The 15914-nt window shown below is 41.0% G+C and overlaps 1 protein-coding gene across 1 annotated transcript in view; it reads right to left on the bottom strand.

Annotated features, from left to right (window-relative positions):
• Window positions 1–1208: 1208 nt before the first annotated feature.
• The window catches only part of KLHL6 (kelch like family member 6), a 42894-nt gene continuing 28188 nt past the window's right edge, over window positions 1209–15914 (bottom strand). The window contains exons 4-7 of the mRNA XM_056819844.1: window positions 14841–15078; window positions 13112–13314; window positions 8444–8657; window positions 1209–4446 (exon numbers count right to left, since the gene is read on the bottom strand). Coding sequence (XP_056675822.1) covers window positions 4145–4446; window positions 8444–8657; window positions 13112–13314; window positions 14841–15078 — 957 coding nt within the window. The 3' untranslated portion in view covers window positions 1209–4144. The remainder of the gene's footprint in view (window positions 4447–8443; window positions 8658–13111; window positions 13315–14840; window positions 15079–15914) is intronic.

The raw sequence follows: 15914 nt of genomic DNA, 5'->3' as shown, positions 1-15914 counted from the left end.
ATGTATCTATTTCATAGATGTCATGGATTAAAATAAAAGTCTCATACCCAGCACGTCCCAAAAGTCTTAGTGCGGTTTTCCATTTTAGTAACTTAAAAACTTTAATAGGATAAAATTGCACTAAGATTTTTGGGACACCCTCTATACCAAACTATTTATAGCAGCACTTTTTGTGGAAACAAAGAAAACAAAGTGGGTGCCCATCAGTTGGGGAAGAGCCAAACAAGCTGCGCTATGTGGAAGCAATCGAATGTGACTGGACCATATGAAATGATGACGAATTCTGAGAAGCCAGGGAAGACTCATATGAAGTAAGAAGAACCAGGAAAATAATATTCACAATGACTGCCCCATTGTCCATGGCAAGAACCACAGCTGGAAGCTAGAATCATAGAGATCGAGCTTGACGCCAAAGAAATGAGAATTCATCTCCCTCTCTTCTTTGTGGAGGTGGAGGACTATGGGTGTGGAATGCTGCATATAATGCCATATTTCGGCGAGGTGTTAGTTTCACAGAACTATTTTGGCCTCTATTTTATTCTTTACTATATGAGCTTTTTATTCAGGAAAAAATAAAAGGGAAAAATATGAGCACTAGGAAGTGAGAATGTACATGATGTAAAAGGGATGTTGATTAAAAATTAAGTATAGGGGCAGCTGGGTAGCTCAGTGGATTGAGAGCCAGGCCTAGAGATGGGAGGTCCTAGGTTCAAATCTGGCCTGAGACACTTTCCAGCTGACCTTGGGCAAGTCCCTTAGCGCCCATTGCCTAGCCCTTACCCCTCTTCTGCCTTGGAAACAATATACAATATTGATTCTAAGGCGGAAGGTGATAAGGGTTTTAAAAATAATTAATTGTAAAAATCAGTAGTGTTCATAAGTGAGGCCTGTCAATTGTCCACAAGTGTATACACTTCCCACATTTCTCTGTTCATGGCAGAGATCCAGACTGTCAGTCTTTTAATGCCTGTTCCTAAGGCAGAGAGTTCCTTAAGAAGAAAATCAAATTCCCAGTGTCAGAAATGGGAAGGGCAAATTCACCTGCAACGAAGAGGAAGTTAAAGCCATCCTTAAAGTCATTTTGCCTGATTATATGACAAAAAATCTGACAATCTGGGTGAAATGGATGAATATTTACAAAAATGTGAATCGCCCAGTTTGAGAGTCTTCATTAAGCAAAGAAATCATTCTTCACACCCCAAGTATTAACCGAATAAATTTTGTTCTTTATTAATTTATTTTTCCTTTCCTTTTTCTAGCTCTATCATAACTGAGAGGAACACAAATACAGAGCATATGGTTAAGCATCAAAGTCAAAACCTAGTAGTGCTCCCTTCATTCCAGCGAGTTCTATAAATAAGATGAAGTTTCACTTGGCAAAAGGAACAATACAGTGTCTGATGTAGTGGCCACGCCTGGAAAAAGAGGGAGAATAAAATAAAATATAATAAAATTTCTTTAATGACCCAAATTTTCTGAACCAAGTTGTTTCCTAAATGTGATGAAAAGTCTTGGGACAATCAGAGTTCTTTGAAACTCTCTAGAGTAATGCTTGAAAAACTGAACGGAGACATTTGGTAAACAGCACAGACTTGGAAGGTGCTGATCCATGATGATATATAGTCAGGGATTCAATGATGTGGATTAAAAGGCATTTTCCCCAAGAAAAAGATTTCAGGTCTTGATTAGAGTGGCCTGTTCATCCCCAAACAGGACAATCAAGGCTGCCATGATTTGTATAGGCAGCTGCCAAAAGTGAACGAGTTTATCAAGTTTATCAAGTTCTCTAAAAGTGAATTTTCTCAGGGTTGCAACAGAAGTTGAAATTGAAGATTTATCCTGCTTCCATGCCTTGGCCAAGGCTGTTCTCGGTGCCTAGAATGAATGAATGAGGCATTTATTAAGTGCTTCCTACATGCAAAGCACTGAGCTAAATACTGGAGGCACAGGTAGAAAAGGAAGACAATCTCTGCTCTGGAACAGCTCACATTCTAAGGGGGAAGACAACACCTAGGGAAGTGTAATGGTCCCATGATCCTTAGATGGAGCAGCAAAGCAGATGGTTCTGTTTCTTTTTTACATGGCATTTTCACTGATAAAAAAAAAAATCACATTGAACCATTTGAACAGCCTTTGGTGGAAGGAACTTTCTTTTGGGGGTCTTTAGTAGGAGTTACCAAGTTATGTCTTCCCAGGATGACGGCTAAGAGCATTTGACTGGAATTCCCAAGGCTCTGGAATTTGGGTTCCTGAGATGTCTTCATTAAGGTCTAAAGGGAAATAGTGGTCAAGATCGTGGTCAGGATGATGTTTAACTAGTCGGACACTGACTGTCTCTTACTCATGGGATCTTGGTGCTTCAACCTGACTGATTCACATGCCTAGAAGGGTCTGGTTGAGAGACAGCTTGGTATGGTGGAAAGAATGCTGGTCTGGAGCCAAAAGATCGGAGTTCAAATCCTGCCTCTGCCTTTTATATAATCTTGACAAATGCCTTGCTTTTTCTGTGACTCAGTTCATAGGATCATAGCCTTAAACCTATAATCCTCAAGGCCATCAAGCCTCCATTTCCACCTCCATCTTTCAAATGAGAAAACGGAAACAGAGTCCAGAATCATTATCTCGGTCATAATTGGAACACAAGACTCCAAGTTCATTGTTCTATCCTCTTATACTGCCTTTCTTTTAAAGTTTGCTCATCTGTAAAATGGGGAGATTCCTAAGGTTCCTTCCAATTCTAAATCTTAAAGCTATGATGCTATGATTTCACATCCACATCTTGGAATCTTTAGTTCCTTCCATTCCTTCCATTCCAAACATGTCACTTTCTGCCCTTTTCCACTCGTAGCTGTTAACATCTCCCCTGCCCTTCTCAAAATGACTTGTTTCCCTCCCTCCTCCCTATCCAATGGAATGGAAACTCCTTGAGGGCAAGAACTGTTTTCATTTTGGTCTTTATGTCCCAAAGTTAGTACAGTGCCTAGCACAGAATATTTAATGCTTCTTTAATTAATGTCATGCCACAGCACCGTACAGCAAATGACAAAGAACTGGCCATTCTGGAGCAGACATGGCAAAGTTAGCCCAGAGTGGAGATGAGAAAGATGGCTTTTCGAGTGGGAAGAAAACACCAGGTGTATTTTTGCCCTTTCCTGGCAGATAGGGAGCTCCCAAACCTTTTCCCCAACCACTGCCAAGATGAAAAAGACCAGGTAGTGTATCTCGGTAAGCTTTGCCTGCCTTGGTGCCTAGAGACCAACTCCATCACCAACTACTGTGTTTGTTTTCAAAACAGAAATAAAACCTTAACTCTTTTCCCTTCACGAGTAAGACGTTGGACAGGTCCCAAAAGCCCAACAGAAAAGAAGTCAGATTGTTCTCTTGCAATTGGGGTAATTTAAGCAACACACACGGAACTCTTCAAGTTCCCTTGACAGCTAAGAATGTATACCACTAACAAATGTGACATCACGGGGGCACCCTAAGCCAGCACCAAGTTCTATAAATAAAGTTAAATCACACTTGCAAAACAAAAGCCCACACACTGATCTAGTAAAAATACACACACACACACACACACACACACACACACACACACACACACACACACACACACATGAACGAAATAGCATTTTTGGCATGGAATTTCCCAAATGGAGATGGGAGAACTCAACGTCCTGAGTGTGTTTGAAAGTCTTGGAATGAAGCTGTTCTTCCTTGAAACTTCCTTTTTTTCCCTAAAACTGAGCCGAAGTATTTACTAACCAAAGACACCAATGACTTTGAAGGGATTGGCTCGTGATGGCATCCTGGAGGGTTCCAATGATGTAGACCAAACGGCATTGTTTCCAAGGAAAAGATGGCCTGGGCCAAGCCTGCCCCTAGAGAAGGTGGGATGTGTAGTGGACAGCCATCCCATTTCTGTAGGGCACTGAGCTGAGACTCAGGACACCTGGGTTCAAATTCCAGCTCTGGCACTGGCCACGGCATCCCAGATGACTTTGCATCTCATTTTATATCTATAAATTGTGGGTAAGGGTACTTGCATGGACTGTCTCCCAGGGCAGTGGTGAGACAAGGGTTTTGTAAACCTTAGAATACCATATAAATATGAAATGTTTTGTTTGCACACCCCTCCCCACGGTCACACAGAGACTGCCCCAGGGACAATCCGCCTAATGTGGGTGTATGACTTCCTGATGGTCACACTGCCATGATGGGACACTCCCCGGGGAAGAACACACTCCTCTGTCAGTTTCTGAGTTTCTGTGTCCCAACACAGCACTGTGGCAATGACTTCATTCTTTTCATCACGCCCCCCAGTGATGTACAGTCTGTTGTTACAAGGGGAAATCCCACAGCTTGCCCTCTCCTGGCTGAACTGGGTCACCAGGCACCAGCTGTCCTCCAGAGGGCTATAGGAATACAAAGCTTTCATGGCCCCACCTGCAAAAAACAAAAACAAAAAATCAGAAATGCTGGTTGGCATCTGCAGTGCTGGATCCATCCACCAAGCTGTTCTGGTCAGGCTGGCCATTGTATCCACATCAATTCAACAAAGTGTAATTCAATAAAAATCCAGGATTAAGCCCCCTATTGTGGATTGGGCTCTAGAGGCAGAAGGACAAATTGGGAAACTAGTCTCTGCCCTCCAAGAGTTTATATTTTAGGAGTGAGGGTGGGATTGGTGGTGCAATGATTGGTATTTACTATGTGCCAAGCAATGTGCTAGATAGTACGTAGAAAACAGACAGTCCAAGTTCACAAGAGGCTCATGTTCTAGTTGGGGGAGATTATATCAATAATACATACACGCCATACATGTGTGAATCCATGAATATATGTGTTTGTGTGTATTTGTGTATATGTACATATATACATGTGTGTGACATATATACAAAGAAGTAAACATAAGAAATTTTGAGAAAGGTGAGAGTGACCAGACAGGAGAATAGATTGGGAAAGGTTTCTCTGGGGGGAAGTGGCACCTAAGCGTAAAGAAAGAACTAATGAACAAACAAACGAATAGAGGGATAGAGGGATGGAGGGAGGGAGAGAGGGAGGGAAGGAAAAAGGAAAGGTAGGGGGAAGGGAGCAGAACAAAAGGGAATGGAATGGAAGAACTTTATGAATCATTTGTCTAGGACATCAGACAAATAATATTTATGCACAAGGCAGGAAGTTAGATTGAGCTCAAAGGAATTTTAGAGTTGGAAAGTACCTTAGAGACCAATTAGTCCAATTTTCTCCTTTTCTATGTGAGGAAACTAAAACCTAGTTTGGTATTTGTATGCACAAAGTCACACAAGTAGAAGATACAGGATTCAAACCCAGTTCATCTACCTCTAGATCTGGGGCTCATTCGTTCATTTAATAACCATTTATATGTATCCATTCTCAGTATGTGCCCTGCCCCCCTGAAAAGATAACCCTTGGTCCCTGCTATCTCAGAGCTTACAAACTAACAACCTATCTATTCTGTTGATATGTCACTTTAGACTTCTCTCCAAGTTGTGTGTGTGTGTGTGTGTGTGTGTGTGTGTGTGTGTGTTCTACACCTAGATCATCTACTCTCCTTGGTTGGGGACCATGCCTTGAATTTTCTTTTAATTGTCCATAGCACCTGGTCCAAGATATGCACCTATTAAATGGAAGAGAGTCTTGGCAGCTACTCTCAGATCCAAAGTCCTAGATGGTAGATGATAACTAGACTTCCCTCTTCTCAATAGAGAGATGGGAATCTTGGATTATAGAATGCAACATATGCTATTAGGTAAAATCATTGTGTTGGTCACCTTTGCTTCACTGTTTTATGCATGGAGGAGTGGTATGGATAATAAGAAAGAGAGCAACAGTGCAGAAAACAATGGACATTTATAAAAAAAATATTTATTTTTTAAGTATCTGGACTTTGGAAAAGAAGTCTTGATTTCAAGATTTATTAGTTGTGACATTCCTAGGTCTATAGCTGGAAAGACCCTCAGAAGTCTAATCCCTTCATTCTACTGATGGGAAAACTGAAGCTCAGAGAACTTAAGTGATTTTCCCAAGGTAATACAGGTAGTTACCATCAGAGGGGGCTTTGAACCAAAGTCCTCTCATTGCTATATCCATGTTCTTTTCTCTGTCACAGGGGAAGAAGAAAGGCAAATCATCCTTCTGAACCTCAGTTTTTTTCATCTATAAAATAGCTCTATGACTACTTATACTATCTACTTTAATCAATCAATCGGCAATCACTCATTAAGCACTCACTATGTGCCAGGAATTATGCAAAGTGCCAGGAATACAAAAAGAGGCACAAGACAGTCCCTGCCCTCAAGATGATTGCAATCTAAAAATATATACAGAGCAAGTTACAGACAGAATACGGAGGAAATAATTAACAGTGGGAAGACACTAGAATTAAGAGGGGTTGGGAAAGATTTCCTGTAGAAGGTAGGATTTTAGTTAGAACTGAAAGGAAGTCAAGGAGGTCAGTATGGGGTATGGAGAAGATAAAGCATTCTGTGTTTTATCACAACAAAAATCAGAGAGGTAAAAACCAAGGCTTAAATTGTTAAGCTCTAGCATAGATTCTCACCTCTGAGAAAACCTGAGGACTTTTTATTTATTTTATTTATTATTTATCATTTCTTTTTATTTATTATTTTGTATTTGATTTATTGATTATTGATCATTATTAATAAATATGTTTGTTTTATTTATTAGGACTCTAATAAGACTTCTTATAGACACTATTACATCAGACTGAGAGAGGGAGAATTCATTTGAATATAGCAATCTCATAGGCTCCTCTTGGATCATAACAATTAAAGATAATCCTACACCTCCTTCAATTAAAGTCATTAAAGTTGAACACAGGTAAACAGAGCCATCATCTTATACATCCCCTAAGGAAATGAACTTCATCAAATTCTACAGACAAACTAAGTCAGACCGAAAATTAAGCTACATTTAGAAGATTCATAAATGAGCTAATTGAGAAGAAAGATATTCATGTCCCTAAGGGGTCAGGGTCAGCTAAGGTTCTTTCTCTGGCTTCTTATCTAAGGAATTTTAAAGGTTTTAAATAAAATTTCCCATTCCATGGGACAAGTTTTGGTCAAGTGAGGTCAATATCAACAGAAAACAAGCTTTCAGTTCATCTAAAATTGCACTACAAACAAAAAGAAAACCAAAAAAGTTTAATTCCCATTAGGACACTAATTCATCATTGGTGGAGTTGTGAATCCATCCAACCATCCTGGAGGACAATTTGGAACTATTCCCAAAGGACTTTAAAATTGCATCTACCCTTTGATCTACTTCTAGGTCTGTATCCCAAAGAGATTAAAAAAAAAAAGGAAAAGGACCTACAGAAATATTTATAGCAGCAGTTTTTGTGGCAAAGAATTGGAAATTGAGGGAATGTCCACCAAATGGGGAATGACTGAACAAGTTGTGGTACCTATTGGTGATGGAATGCTATTGTACTATTAGAGATAATAAACAACATAATTCCAGAAAAACCTGAAAAGACTTACATGAACTGATGCAAAATGAAGTGAACAGAAGCAGAACATTGTATACAGTAACAACAATATTGTATGATGAATAATTGTGAATGACTTTGTTATTCTTAGCAATTTAGTGATTTAAGACAGTCCCCAAGGACTTGTGATGGAAAATGCCATCCACCTCCAGAGAAAGTCAGAATACAAACAGAAACATACTATATTTCACTTTCTTCTCTCTTTTCTTTTGTTCAAGTTCTCTTTCACAAAATGGCTAATATGGGAAACATGTTTTATATTATTGCACATGTACCATCTATATAAAATTGCTTGGTGTCCCAAGGAGTCAGGTAGGGAGGGAAAGAGGGAAGGGGAGATTTGGCTCAACTTTTAAAAAGGTTAAAAATTATTGAGGAAATATATATATATATATATATATACATATATATACTTAAATTCACATTAACTGAATTTGAGATACTTACTGGAATGTCAGTTTGGTATGAATGAAAGGCAGTTGGAGATGGGAGATTGGAAGTCAGCAGAGAAGTTGGGGCAAGACAGGTAAATCTGAGAACACCTCATTTGGTTGTTATAATGTGTTAATACATTTATAAATCATAGTATGCTGTACAGATAGGAACTATTTTAACTAACTAATCAAAAACACATACATTTATAGAGTTGGCCAAATAAAATAAGTGGTCCAGGCTCGATGGCCCTTCAAGTCTTCTCCAGCTCCAGATCTATGACTTTTTGTGGTCAGTATGATATAATAAAAGCATGGACTCTGGAATCAGAGGACCTGGGTTCCAATCCTGCCTCTCTAATGCTTGCTACTTATGTGACCTTGAACAAGGCACTTCACTTTGGTCCTCAGAATGATGGAGCCTGGACAAGATAATTCCCTCCAGCTTCAGACATCCCAGATGTCACAACCCACTTACCCACAACATAAATGTGGTCCCGGAAGCTGACAGCATTGATACATTTAGCCTCAACTGGCATGGATGACTTTAGACACCACTTGTTGGCTGAAGCATCATAACACTGAGTCTTGTCTGTTGCCAGTTTTCCATTCGGTCCTCCCCCAATCACATAGAGCTTCTTCTTATGGCTGGCAGCAGCAAAGGAGCTCACATGGATGAGGAGAGGTGCTGCCTGAATCCCAAGAGAGGAAGCAAGATCATATTAGTCTCAAAGAAGACAGAACTGTCAGTCTAGTTCCCTGCTCCCCACAACCCCTACTCTTTCACTCCAATCCATTAGAGAGGAAGTGAAGTAGTGGAGAGATGGCTGGATTTCGACCCAAGGGACCTGAGTTCAAATCCCAATTCCACCATTTACTACCTTTGCACTTTGGGACAAGTTACTTAACCCCTCTTGGCCTCAATTTTACCATCTGTTAAATGAGGAGGTAGGGCTAGATGGCCTTTGATGTTTTTAATTCTAGATCTATGAACTTATGAATCAGAGGAAGACCAAAGAAGCTCAAAAGCTGAGATATCTGTCCTTTTTCCAGAGCCTTTATCTCTTCAAGTACATCTACCAGCCTCTAGGAGCTTAGGAGTCCTCATTCTACCAAACATTCAAAGGGAAGTCATCTTATAGAGTAGAGAACTGAGACCCAGAGAGATATAGGGTCTTAAATCTAGATCTGGAAGGGACTTCAAATGCCATCTGGACTAACTCCATCATTTGCAGAGGGGGAAACTGAACCCCCAGAGAAGTCATAGGGTCATAAATCTAGATCTGGAGGGGACTTTAGATGCCATCTGGACCATCTTATCTAGTTCTGAAGTGATGTTCTTAGTGGGCCTACTACTAGATGAATTGACAGACATTCCCTCAATCCCATTGAGTGTGGAAAAGGCATGAAAGAAGAGAGAATTTCATGCATGCAAGACAGAAAGCTAGGGGCATCATCTGTCAATCAAGGTGAACATTTCAAATAGAATGTTCCCAGGAAAGTCAGTTGGATCCTGGCCAGGAGATGACCTGGAGAGACTGCCTTGGCTTCCGACCAAGGGGGAGACTTCCTTGGTTTCTGACCAAGGGAGAGACTGACTTTTTTTCTGATCTAGGCTGAAGCTTTGATGAGGCTGATGTTGGTGGTTGATCAAAAATCCTCCTAACCCTCCTTATAGACGTGGGACAACCCTATCCCTCTTATCTCATCTTCTATCCTGTCCTATCTTCCCCAATAAACCTCCTTACTTGAGAAAGAGAATAAGAGTATCTTCTTTAAACCTCACAGTTTACCTTTGGGTTACATAGAAAGGTGGCTGACTAACAGGGGGGAGGGAAAGGGAGGCAGGAGGGAATGGATAGAAACCTGGGAGGTGAAGGGTGGAGGGATGGAAAAGTATTAATCAATTAGCCATCAGTAGTGATCATTAGGCAACCCCAGACTATCCCCTCTAGTAGTATCTCTCTATCTCTCAGAAGTATCTCTATCTCCATTACAACTAGGCACCTTGAGGTTTCCCCTAGTAGTAGTATCTCACCATTACAACTAGGCACCCTGAGATTTCCCCTAGCATCTCCTAGTCAAGTCATAGTATCCCAGTTATTACAACTAGAATATCTCCAAGATTATCTATTTAATACATGAAACAACACTTTTTTCCTTGTTCTCACTTCAGGATAATTACCCAACCTCACCCTGAGTCACTGACTCTGCACAGACTTCTGGGAGTAGAAACCCAAGACTTTTTTTTTCTTCACCATAACCACAAATAAGGACTCATAGGCATACCACAATATCAACAACAATGTCAGTTGTCTTCCCCACCCAACTCAACAATTCAGGCAATGCCTTTTCAGTCCAAACATCCTCTTACATGATCAAGGCAAATCCTACTTCTGATGCCTACCCCTGAGTGACCTTGAACAAATGACTTAACCTCCCTAGATCTCAGTCTCTCATCTTGACTTGTTATGGAATATACAGCCTCTGAGGTCCCTTCCTATATTCTCTGGTTCATACAGGGATCTCCATTAAATCTTGGATGGGATTTCACAGAATGGGATAGAGGAAATGACATTGGACTTCAGTCAGAGGACTTAGGGTCAAATTCCAACTCAGTCTTTATTTGGAATAGTCACCTAAACCCTCTTGGGCCTCAGCTTCCTACTAGGTAAAATGAGAGAAGCTGAACTAGATGGCCCCTGAGGTCCCTTCTAGCTTTGCACCTATGACCCTAGGTTATATAAGTGATTTACTGTTAAAGAGTAAATAAAAGATGATTGTACAGATAAGGAAAGTAAGGCCTAGAGAGATTAAATGACTTGCATAGGGGACAGCAAGGTGGCTCAGTGATTTGAGAGCCAGGTCTAGAGATGGGAGGTCCTGGGTTCAAATATAGTTTCAGATACTTGCTAACTGTATGACTAGACACTTAACCCTGTATAATTGGAAATCTTGTGCCTATGAACTACATTTCCCAGGAGCCTATGGACTTCATGTCATTCTGTGCTGATGTAGATAGGAGAATAAATAGGGTGGTCTTTGGTGAATAGCCCTCTTGGCTTCCTGGATTGTGGCTTTGGGGAGTGGGCTGTTTGAACAGGTAGATTAGCCATGGGCATGTGGTTTTATTTTGTTACCTTTTTATTTTGTCATTTCTGGTGATTATTAACAAATCTTATAAGATATAATATTTGAAATTATTGTATATTCATTTAAATTTTTATAACGCCTATTGCCTAGCCCTTTTAATTCTTCTGCCTTGCAACTAAAACAGTATTGTGAATTTTAGATTTACTCCACCCTTATTCTTTAGAAGTCTAGCAACCAGGAATGTATACACCCCCACTTAAGGATTAACTGTGAGGATGGCCTATGACTGACATGTGCTAGCAAGTGACAAATCAGAAACAACTGACAAACCCCCTGGGCTGTCCTAAGCCAAGCTTAAGCTACCATTGGTACATGTGAGATTCAGGAAGTAATGTAAAGAACTGCCTATTTATTTTGCATCACTTTTTCTCTCTCTCTCTCTCTCTCTCTCTCTCTCTCTCTCTCTCTCTCTCTCTCTCTGAGAGGTCGGGCTCTCTCAGTGGCATTGGAAGCTCGCTCGGTGATGTTGGGAGCTCGCTTGGCGATGTTGGGAGCTCTGGGCATTTTGGCATGCTTGCAGGTTTGGGTTCTATAGTGTGGTTTAGGTGAGGTGTCTTCCCTGAGCAACCTTGGTGAGTGGTAAGGCTGCTGATTCCTCCTTTCCTTGACCTCCTGAAAAAGCACAATCCTCTAAGGAAGCCCCTCATCTAAGAGGAGATCTTGAAGCAGAGGTAGATTTAATCTTTTGAGAAGGCCCCTTGGCTGAGGCCTCTGAACTTCCCTTGGCTTAGACTAGGCCGGAGAAATCTCATATCCTTTCCTCTCTCTCTTCTTCTTAATTTCTTCCTTCTATTGTAATTAAACCATCATAAAAATCCCAAACTGATTTGAGTATTTTATTGGGATTGAATTTTTAAAACCCTGTTGACCACTAAAATAATAAATTCAGTCAACAACCCTAATTTTACCCTTAACAGTATTGATTCTAAGATGGAAAGTAAGGGTTTAAAAATAAATAAATGACTTGCCTATGGTCATGCAGCTAATAAGTTTTTGAAGACAGATTTGACCCCCAGGTCCTCCTGGCTCAGAGCCTAGCCCTCTAATCATTAGACCACACTAATGCCACATCTAAGGGCAAAAACACTAGGTGACAAGCAAAAGAAAATGGAGGATGGGAGAGAGCCTTGCAGACCTGCCCATGATTGCCCTGGAAGAGACCTTCTGTCCTCTTCCTTAAGTTGTTTTCTCCCTGTTAGCCTCTAAAATATTTTGCTATCACAGCATCCCAAGGGGAAGAGGATAAAAGGTAACAGACTGACCACATCTCTGACCCTCTAACAACAAGCAAGTATAAGCTAAATTAAGGAGTTCAACAAAATGAGGAGAGCAGTTTAACAGAAACTTTGTTTAATCTGAAAAAGAAGTACAGGTAGAAAAGAGGAAAGAGAGATTATTAAATTTATACCCGATATACCTAAAATTCCTAATAACTACCTAAAATTTCCTAAAACGATCTCTAACTGTCTTCTCAGGACAGGTTCTTCTGCCTGGCACACAGGCCTACTCTACTCTACTCTATCTATAAATTCATTCACTAACTACCTAACTCCCTTCAATAACAGACAGCCACCACTCACTCACTCCTTCAATCAGTTTTCTATGGCAGCCCAACTGTCACTAGCCAACTGCCAGCCAGCCAGACCTCCTGTTCCCTAGAGATCCCAGAGGCAAAAGCCCCTTCCCTCAACAGCTGCTTCCTTTTATCTCTTCATTGACCAATTCCTGTTTACAACCTTCCTGCCAGAAAGCAGTTCCCTACTTCGTCTCCTCAGTGTCCTGGTCTCCCTGGTAATGGAATCTTCAGCTCTGGCTCACTGATTCCTGTCAGTTCTGATCTACTTAGAAATCCTGCTCTCTACCTCCTAAGGAGACAGAGGGAGAGATGAAGAAAACCCCAAATGAGAATGCCAGAGGTGGAGATTAACCAAAAGGAATATTTTTTAAGGTTTAGAATTTTTTAAATGCCCCAGAAAAAATATCTAGACTCTACCTCTGACCAGCAGTTATGGAAAGGGTCATATGTTTCCACATTATTAATTCTCTGTAGCCCATCGAAACCTCCAATGACGTAGACTTTGCCACCCAGAACTGCCATCTTGTGTCTCCATCGGCCAATATTTAAATACTCAATTTGGATCCACTTGTTGATAGAAGAATTATATTTCCAGACATCCTGTTGTGTTTCTTTACCACCTATAGCAGAAATAATGGATGAGTTGTTGGGTCAGAAAGCTTTGAAGCTCTATGTCTGATCAATGAAAACTTTGGAGTAAGATTTTAAAACAGTATCACACATACACAATGCCGCTTCTAAGGTACTGGATCTCATAGAATTATCCATCTGGAGCCAGAAAGGCCTTGGAGAAGAGACCTAGTGTGAATCTCCTGTCCCCATTTTACCAATGAGAAAACTGAGGATTAAGAATATGAAATGCCTTGTTTGAAGTCACAAGGGAGTAAACATTGAAGGTAAGATTTGAATTCAGAATCTTTGACCCAGAGCAATATCCTTTGCATTGTACTTGGCACATAGTAAGAACTTAAATTATTATTGACTGGCTCACTGATTAACTGTACCATATTACCTCCTCTCCTTCTTCAACAGACATGACTTATAGCAATAGAATGTAAGATCCAGAGTAGGGCAAGAACTGTTCCATTTGTTTTGATATCCCAAATGCCTCCCATAGGATAGGCAATTAATTGATATTGATTTGAACCAAATTTCTCAGCCATGAATAGTTAAGACAGCAATGTATGATGTCGAATGGAGTGGTTTATAGCCTAGCACCTCTTTTGTGCCCTGGAGCCCTCGAGCAGTCAATATGGTGAATGTTTTGACCCCCTTCTCAAAATCACATCTTTTTTTTTTTTTTCCAGACCCTCACCTTCCATCTTGGAATCAATACTGTATATTGGTTCCAAGGCAGAAGAGTGGTCAGGTTTAGGCAATGGGGGTCAAGTGACTTGCCCACATCTAGGAAGTGTCTGAGGCCAAATTTGAACCCAGAACCTCCCGTCTCTAGGCCTGGCTCTCAATCCACTGAGCTACCCAGCTGCCCCCTCAAAATCACATCTTTAAATGCATATTACAAAGGAAACCAAAAGTTAGTGAAAATAGGGATACTATTTTTTCCCATTCGAGCTCATGGATCCCCTAAATCTGCCCAAGGAAACCTGATCCCAAGTTAAGATCCCCTTGCCTAGCAGAGGTACCCCTGGATTTTCCCCTTCTCCCCCAACTCTAAGGGATCTCTCCAAAGTCTGGTTCCTGGTGGTCTTGGTTTCTCTTTGGTGCATATTCAGAAAAATATCACCCATGGTGTTAGGGTTGGAAGGAACTTCTGCACCAGTGGTAAGTGGACTGGGATAATCAATTCCATTCCAGCTTCTTGACCTGATTCATGGTCTTGAGGTATACCGCTCAAGGGTACAGTGGGCAAGAGTGCTACGTCTAGAATCAGGAAGACCTGAGTTCAAATCCAGCCTGTGTCTGAGCTGTGATTGCAGCTGTATGATCCTGGGTAGTCACTTAATCCCTTTCAGCCTCAGTTTCCTCAACTGTAAAATGATGAAAATATATAGCACCTGCCTTTCACAGGCATTGTGCGGACTGAATGAGAGAACACTATGTATAATGCTTTGTAAGCCTTGAAGCGACCGATAAATGCCATTATTATTAATTATCACTATATGATAATAATGGGGTGCCACCCTACCTGATATATAGACTTCATTTTTTAAGGTCACACAGGCAAACTCCACCCACTTTTTATTCTCACTCTCGAGTTCCTGCTCCGTAATCGGGAGCTTGGCTACTTCCAGGCGGCTGCGCCTCAGCGGGTCCAGGCAGGTCACCTCGGCCACAAATTTCTCATCTTTTGTGCAGCCTCCAATGATCATGAACACCTCAGATTGGAACTCGTGCATCCTGGGCTTGGTTCTCTCTGAAATGATCTGGAAACCAAAGAAAGGCATCCTCTAAAATGCAAATTTGTTTATCGTCAATAATAGCTGATATTTGCAGGTCTGCAAAGCTCTCCACAGGCATTAACTCACGCCAGAAAAGGTTAAAGATACAAACAACTCATTGGTGTTGGCTGACAGACACAGAAGCATGTCCTGACCCCAGTTCTCATCTCCAGGAGGTTGGACAAGGCTTGGACGCTCACGCCTGTGTCTCGTGGCTCTATTATAGACAATGATTGTGTTCTTGACAATCTATTCCACAAAGGAGACTGGATATGGCTGGGCTGTGCAGTCCAGTGTGTGGCTCCTGGTGAATAACCCAGGACCTTGGTCAGTACCACCTCCTTTGTAGATGAAGCATTACTAAGGGCTACTCTTCTGTATTTCTACCATTTTATATTCTTGTTTCTTTGCATTGGGGACCATTTCTGTAAAGGCCAGAGTGCGTTTAGACCCACTTTTTAAAAAAAATCCCTTTCTTTCTTAGTATTGAATAAGAATTATCTTGTTCCAAGGTAGAAGAGTGCTAAGGACTAGGCAATTGGGGTTAAGTCACATAGCTAGACCAAATTTGAACCCAGGACATTCCCATTTCCAAGCCACTGGACTGCCTCTAAAGCTTCTTCTTTTGTCTTATTCCAACATTAAATTGAAACAGAGTGGCATAATAGCTAGCATTAGACATGGAGTCATGAGGAGCTAGGTTCGAATTCTGCCTCAGACCCTTTCTATTGGAGTGGCTTGGGGCAAATAACTTCTCCCAGAGTTCCATTTTCCCATCTGTAAAATGAGGTAACAATTATGCCAGCTTTCTGGGGTTGTTG

This window comes from Monodelphis domestica, chromosome 2, assembly GCF_027887165.1.
Source record: "Monodelphis domestica isolate mMonDom1 chromosome 2, mMonDom1.pri, whole genome shotgun sequence".
Classification (NCBI taxonomy): Eukaryota; Metazoa; Chordata; class Mammalia; order Didelphimorphia; family Didelphidae; genus Monodelphis; species Monodelphis domestica.
Note: the sequence above shows the minus strand (reverse complement) of the source record. Positions and strands in the feature narration are given on the sequence as shown.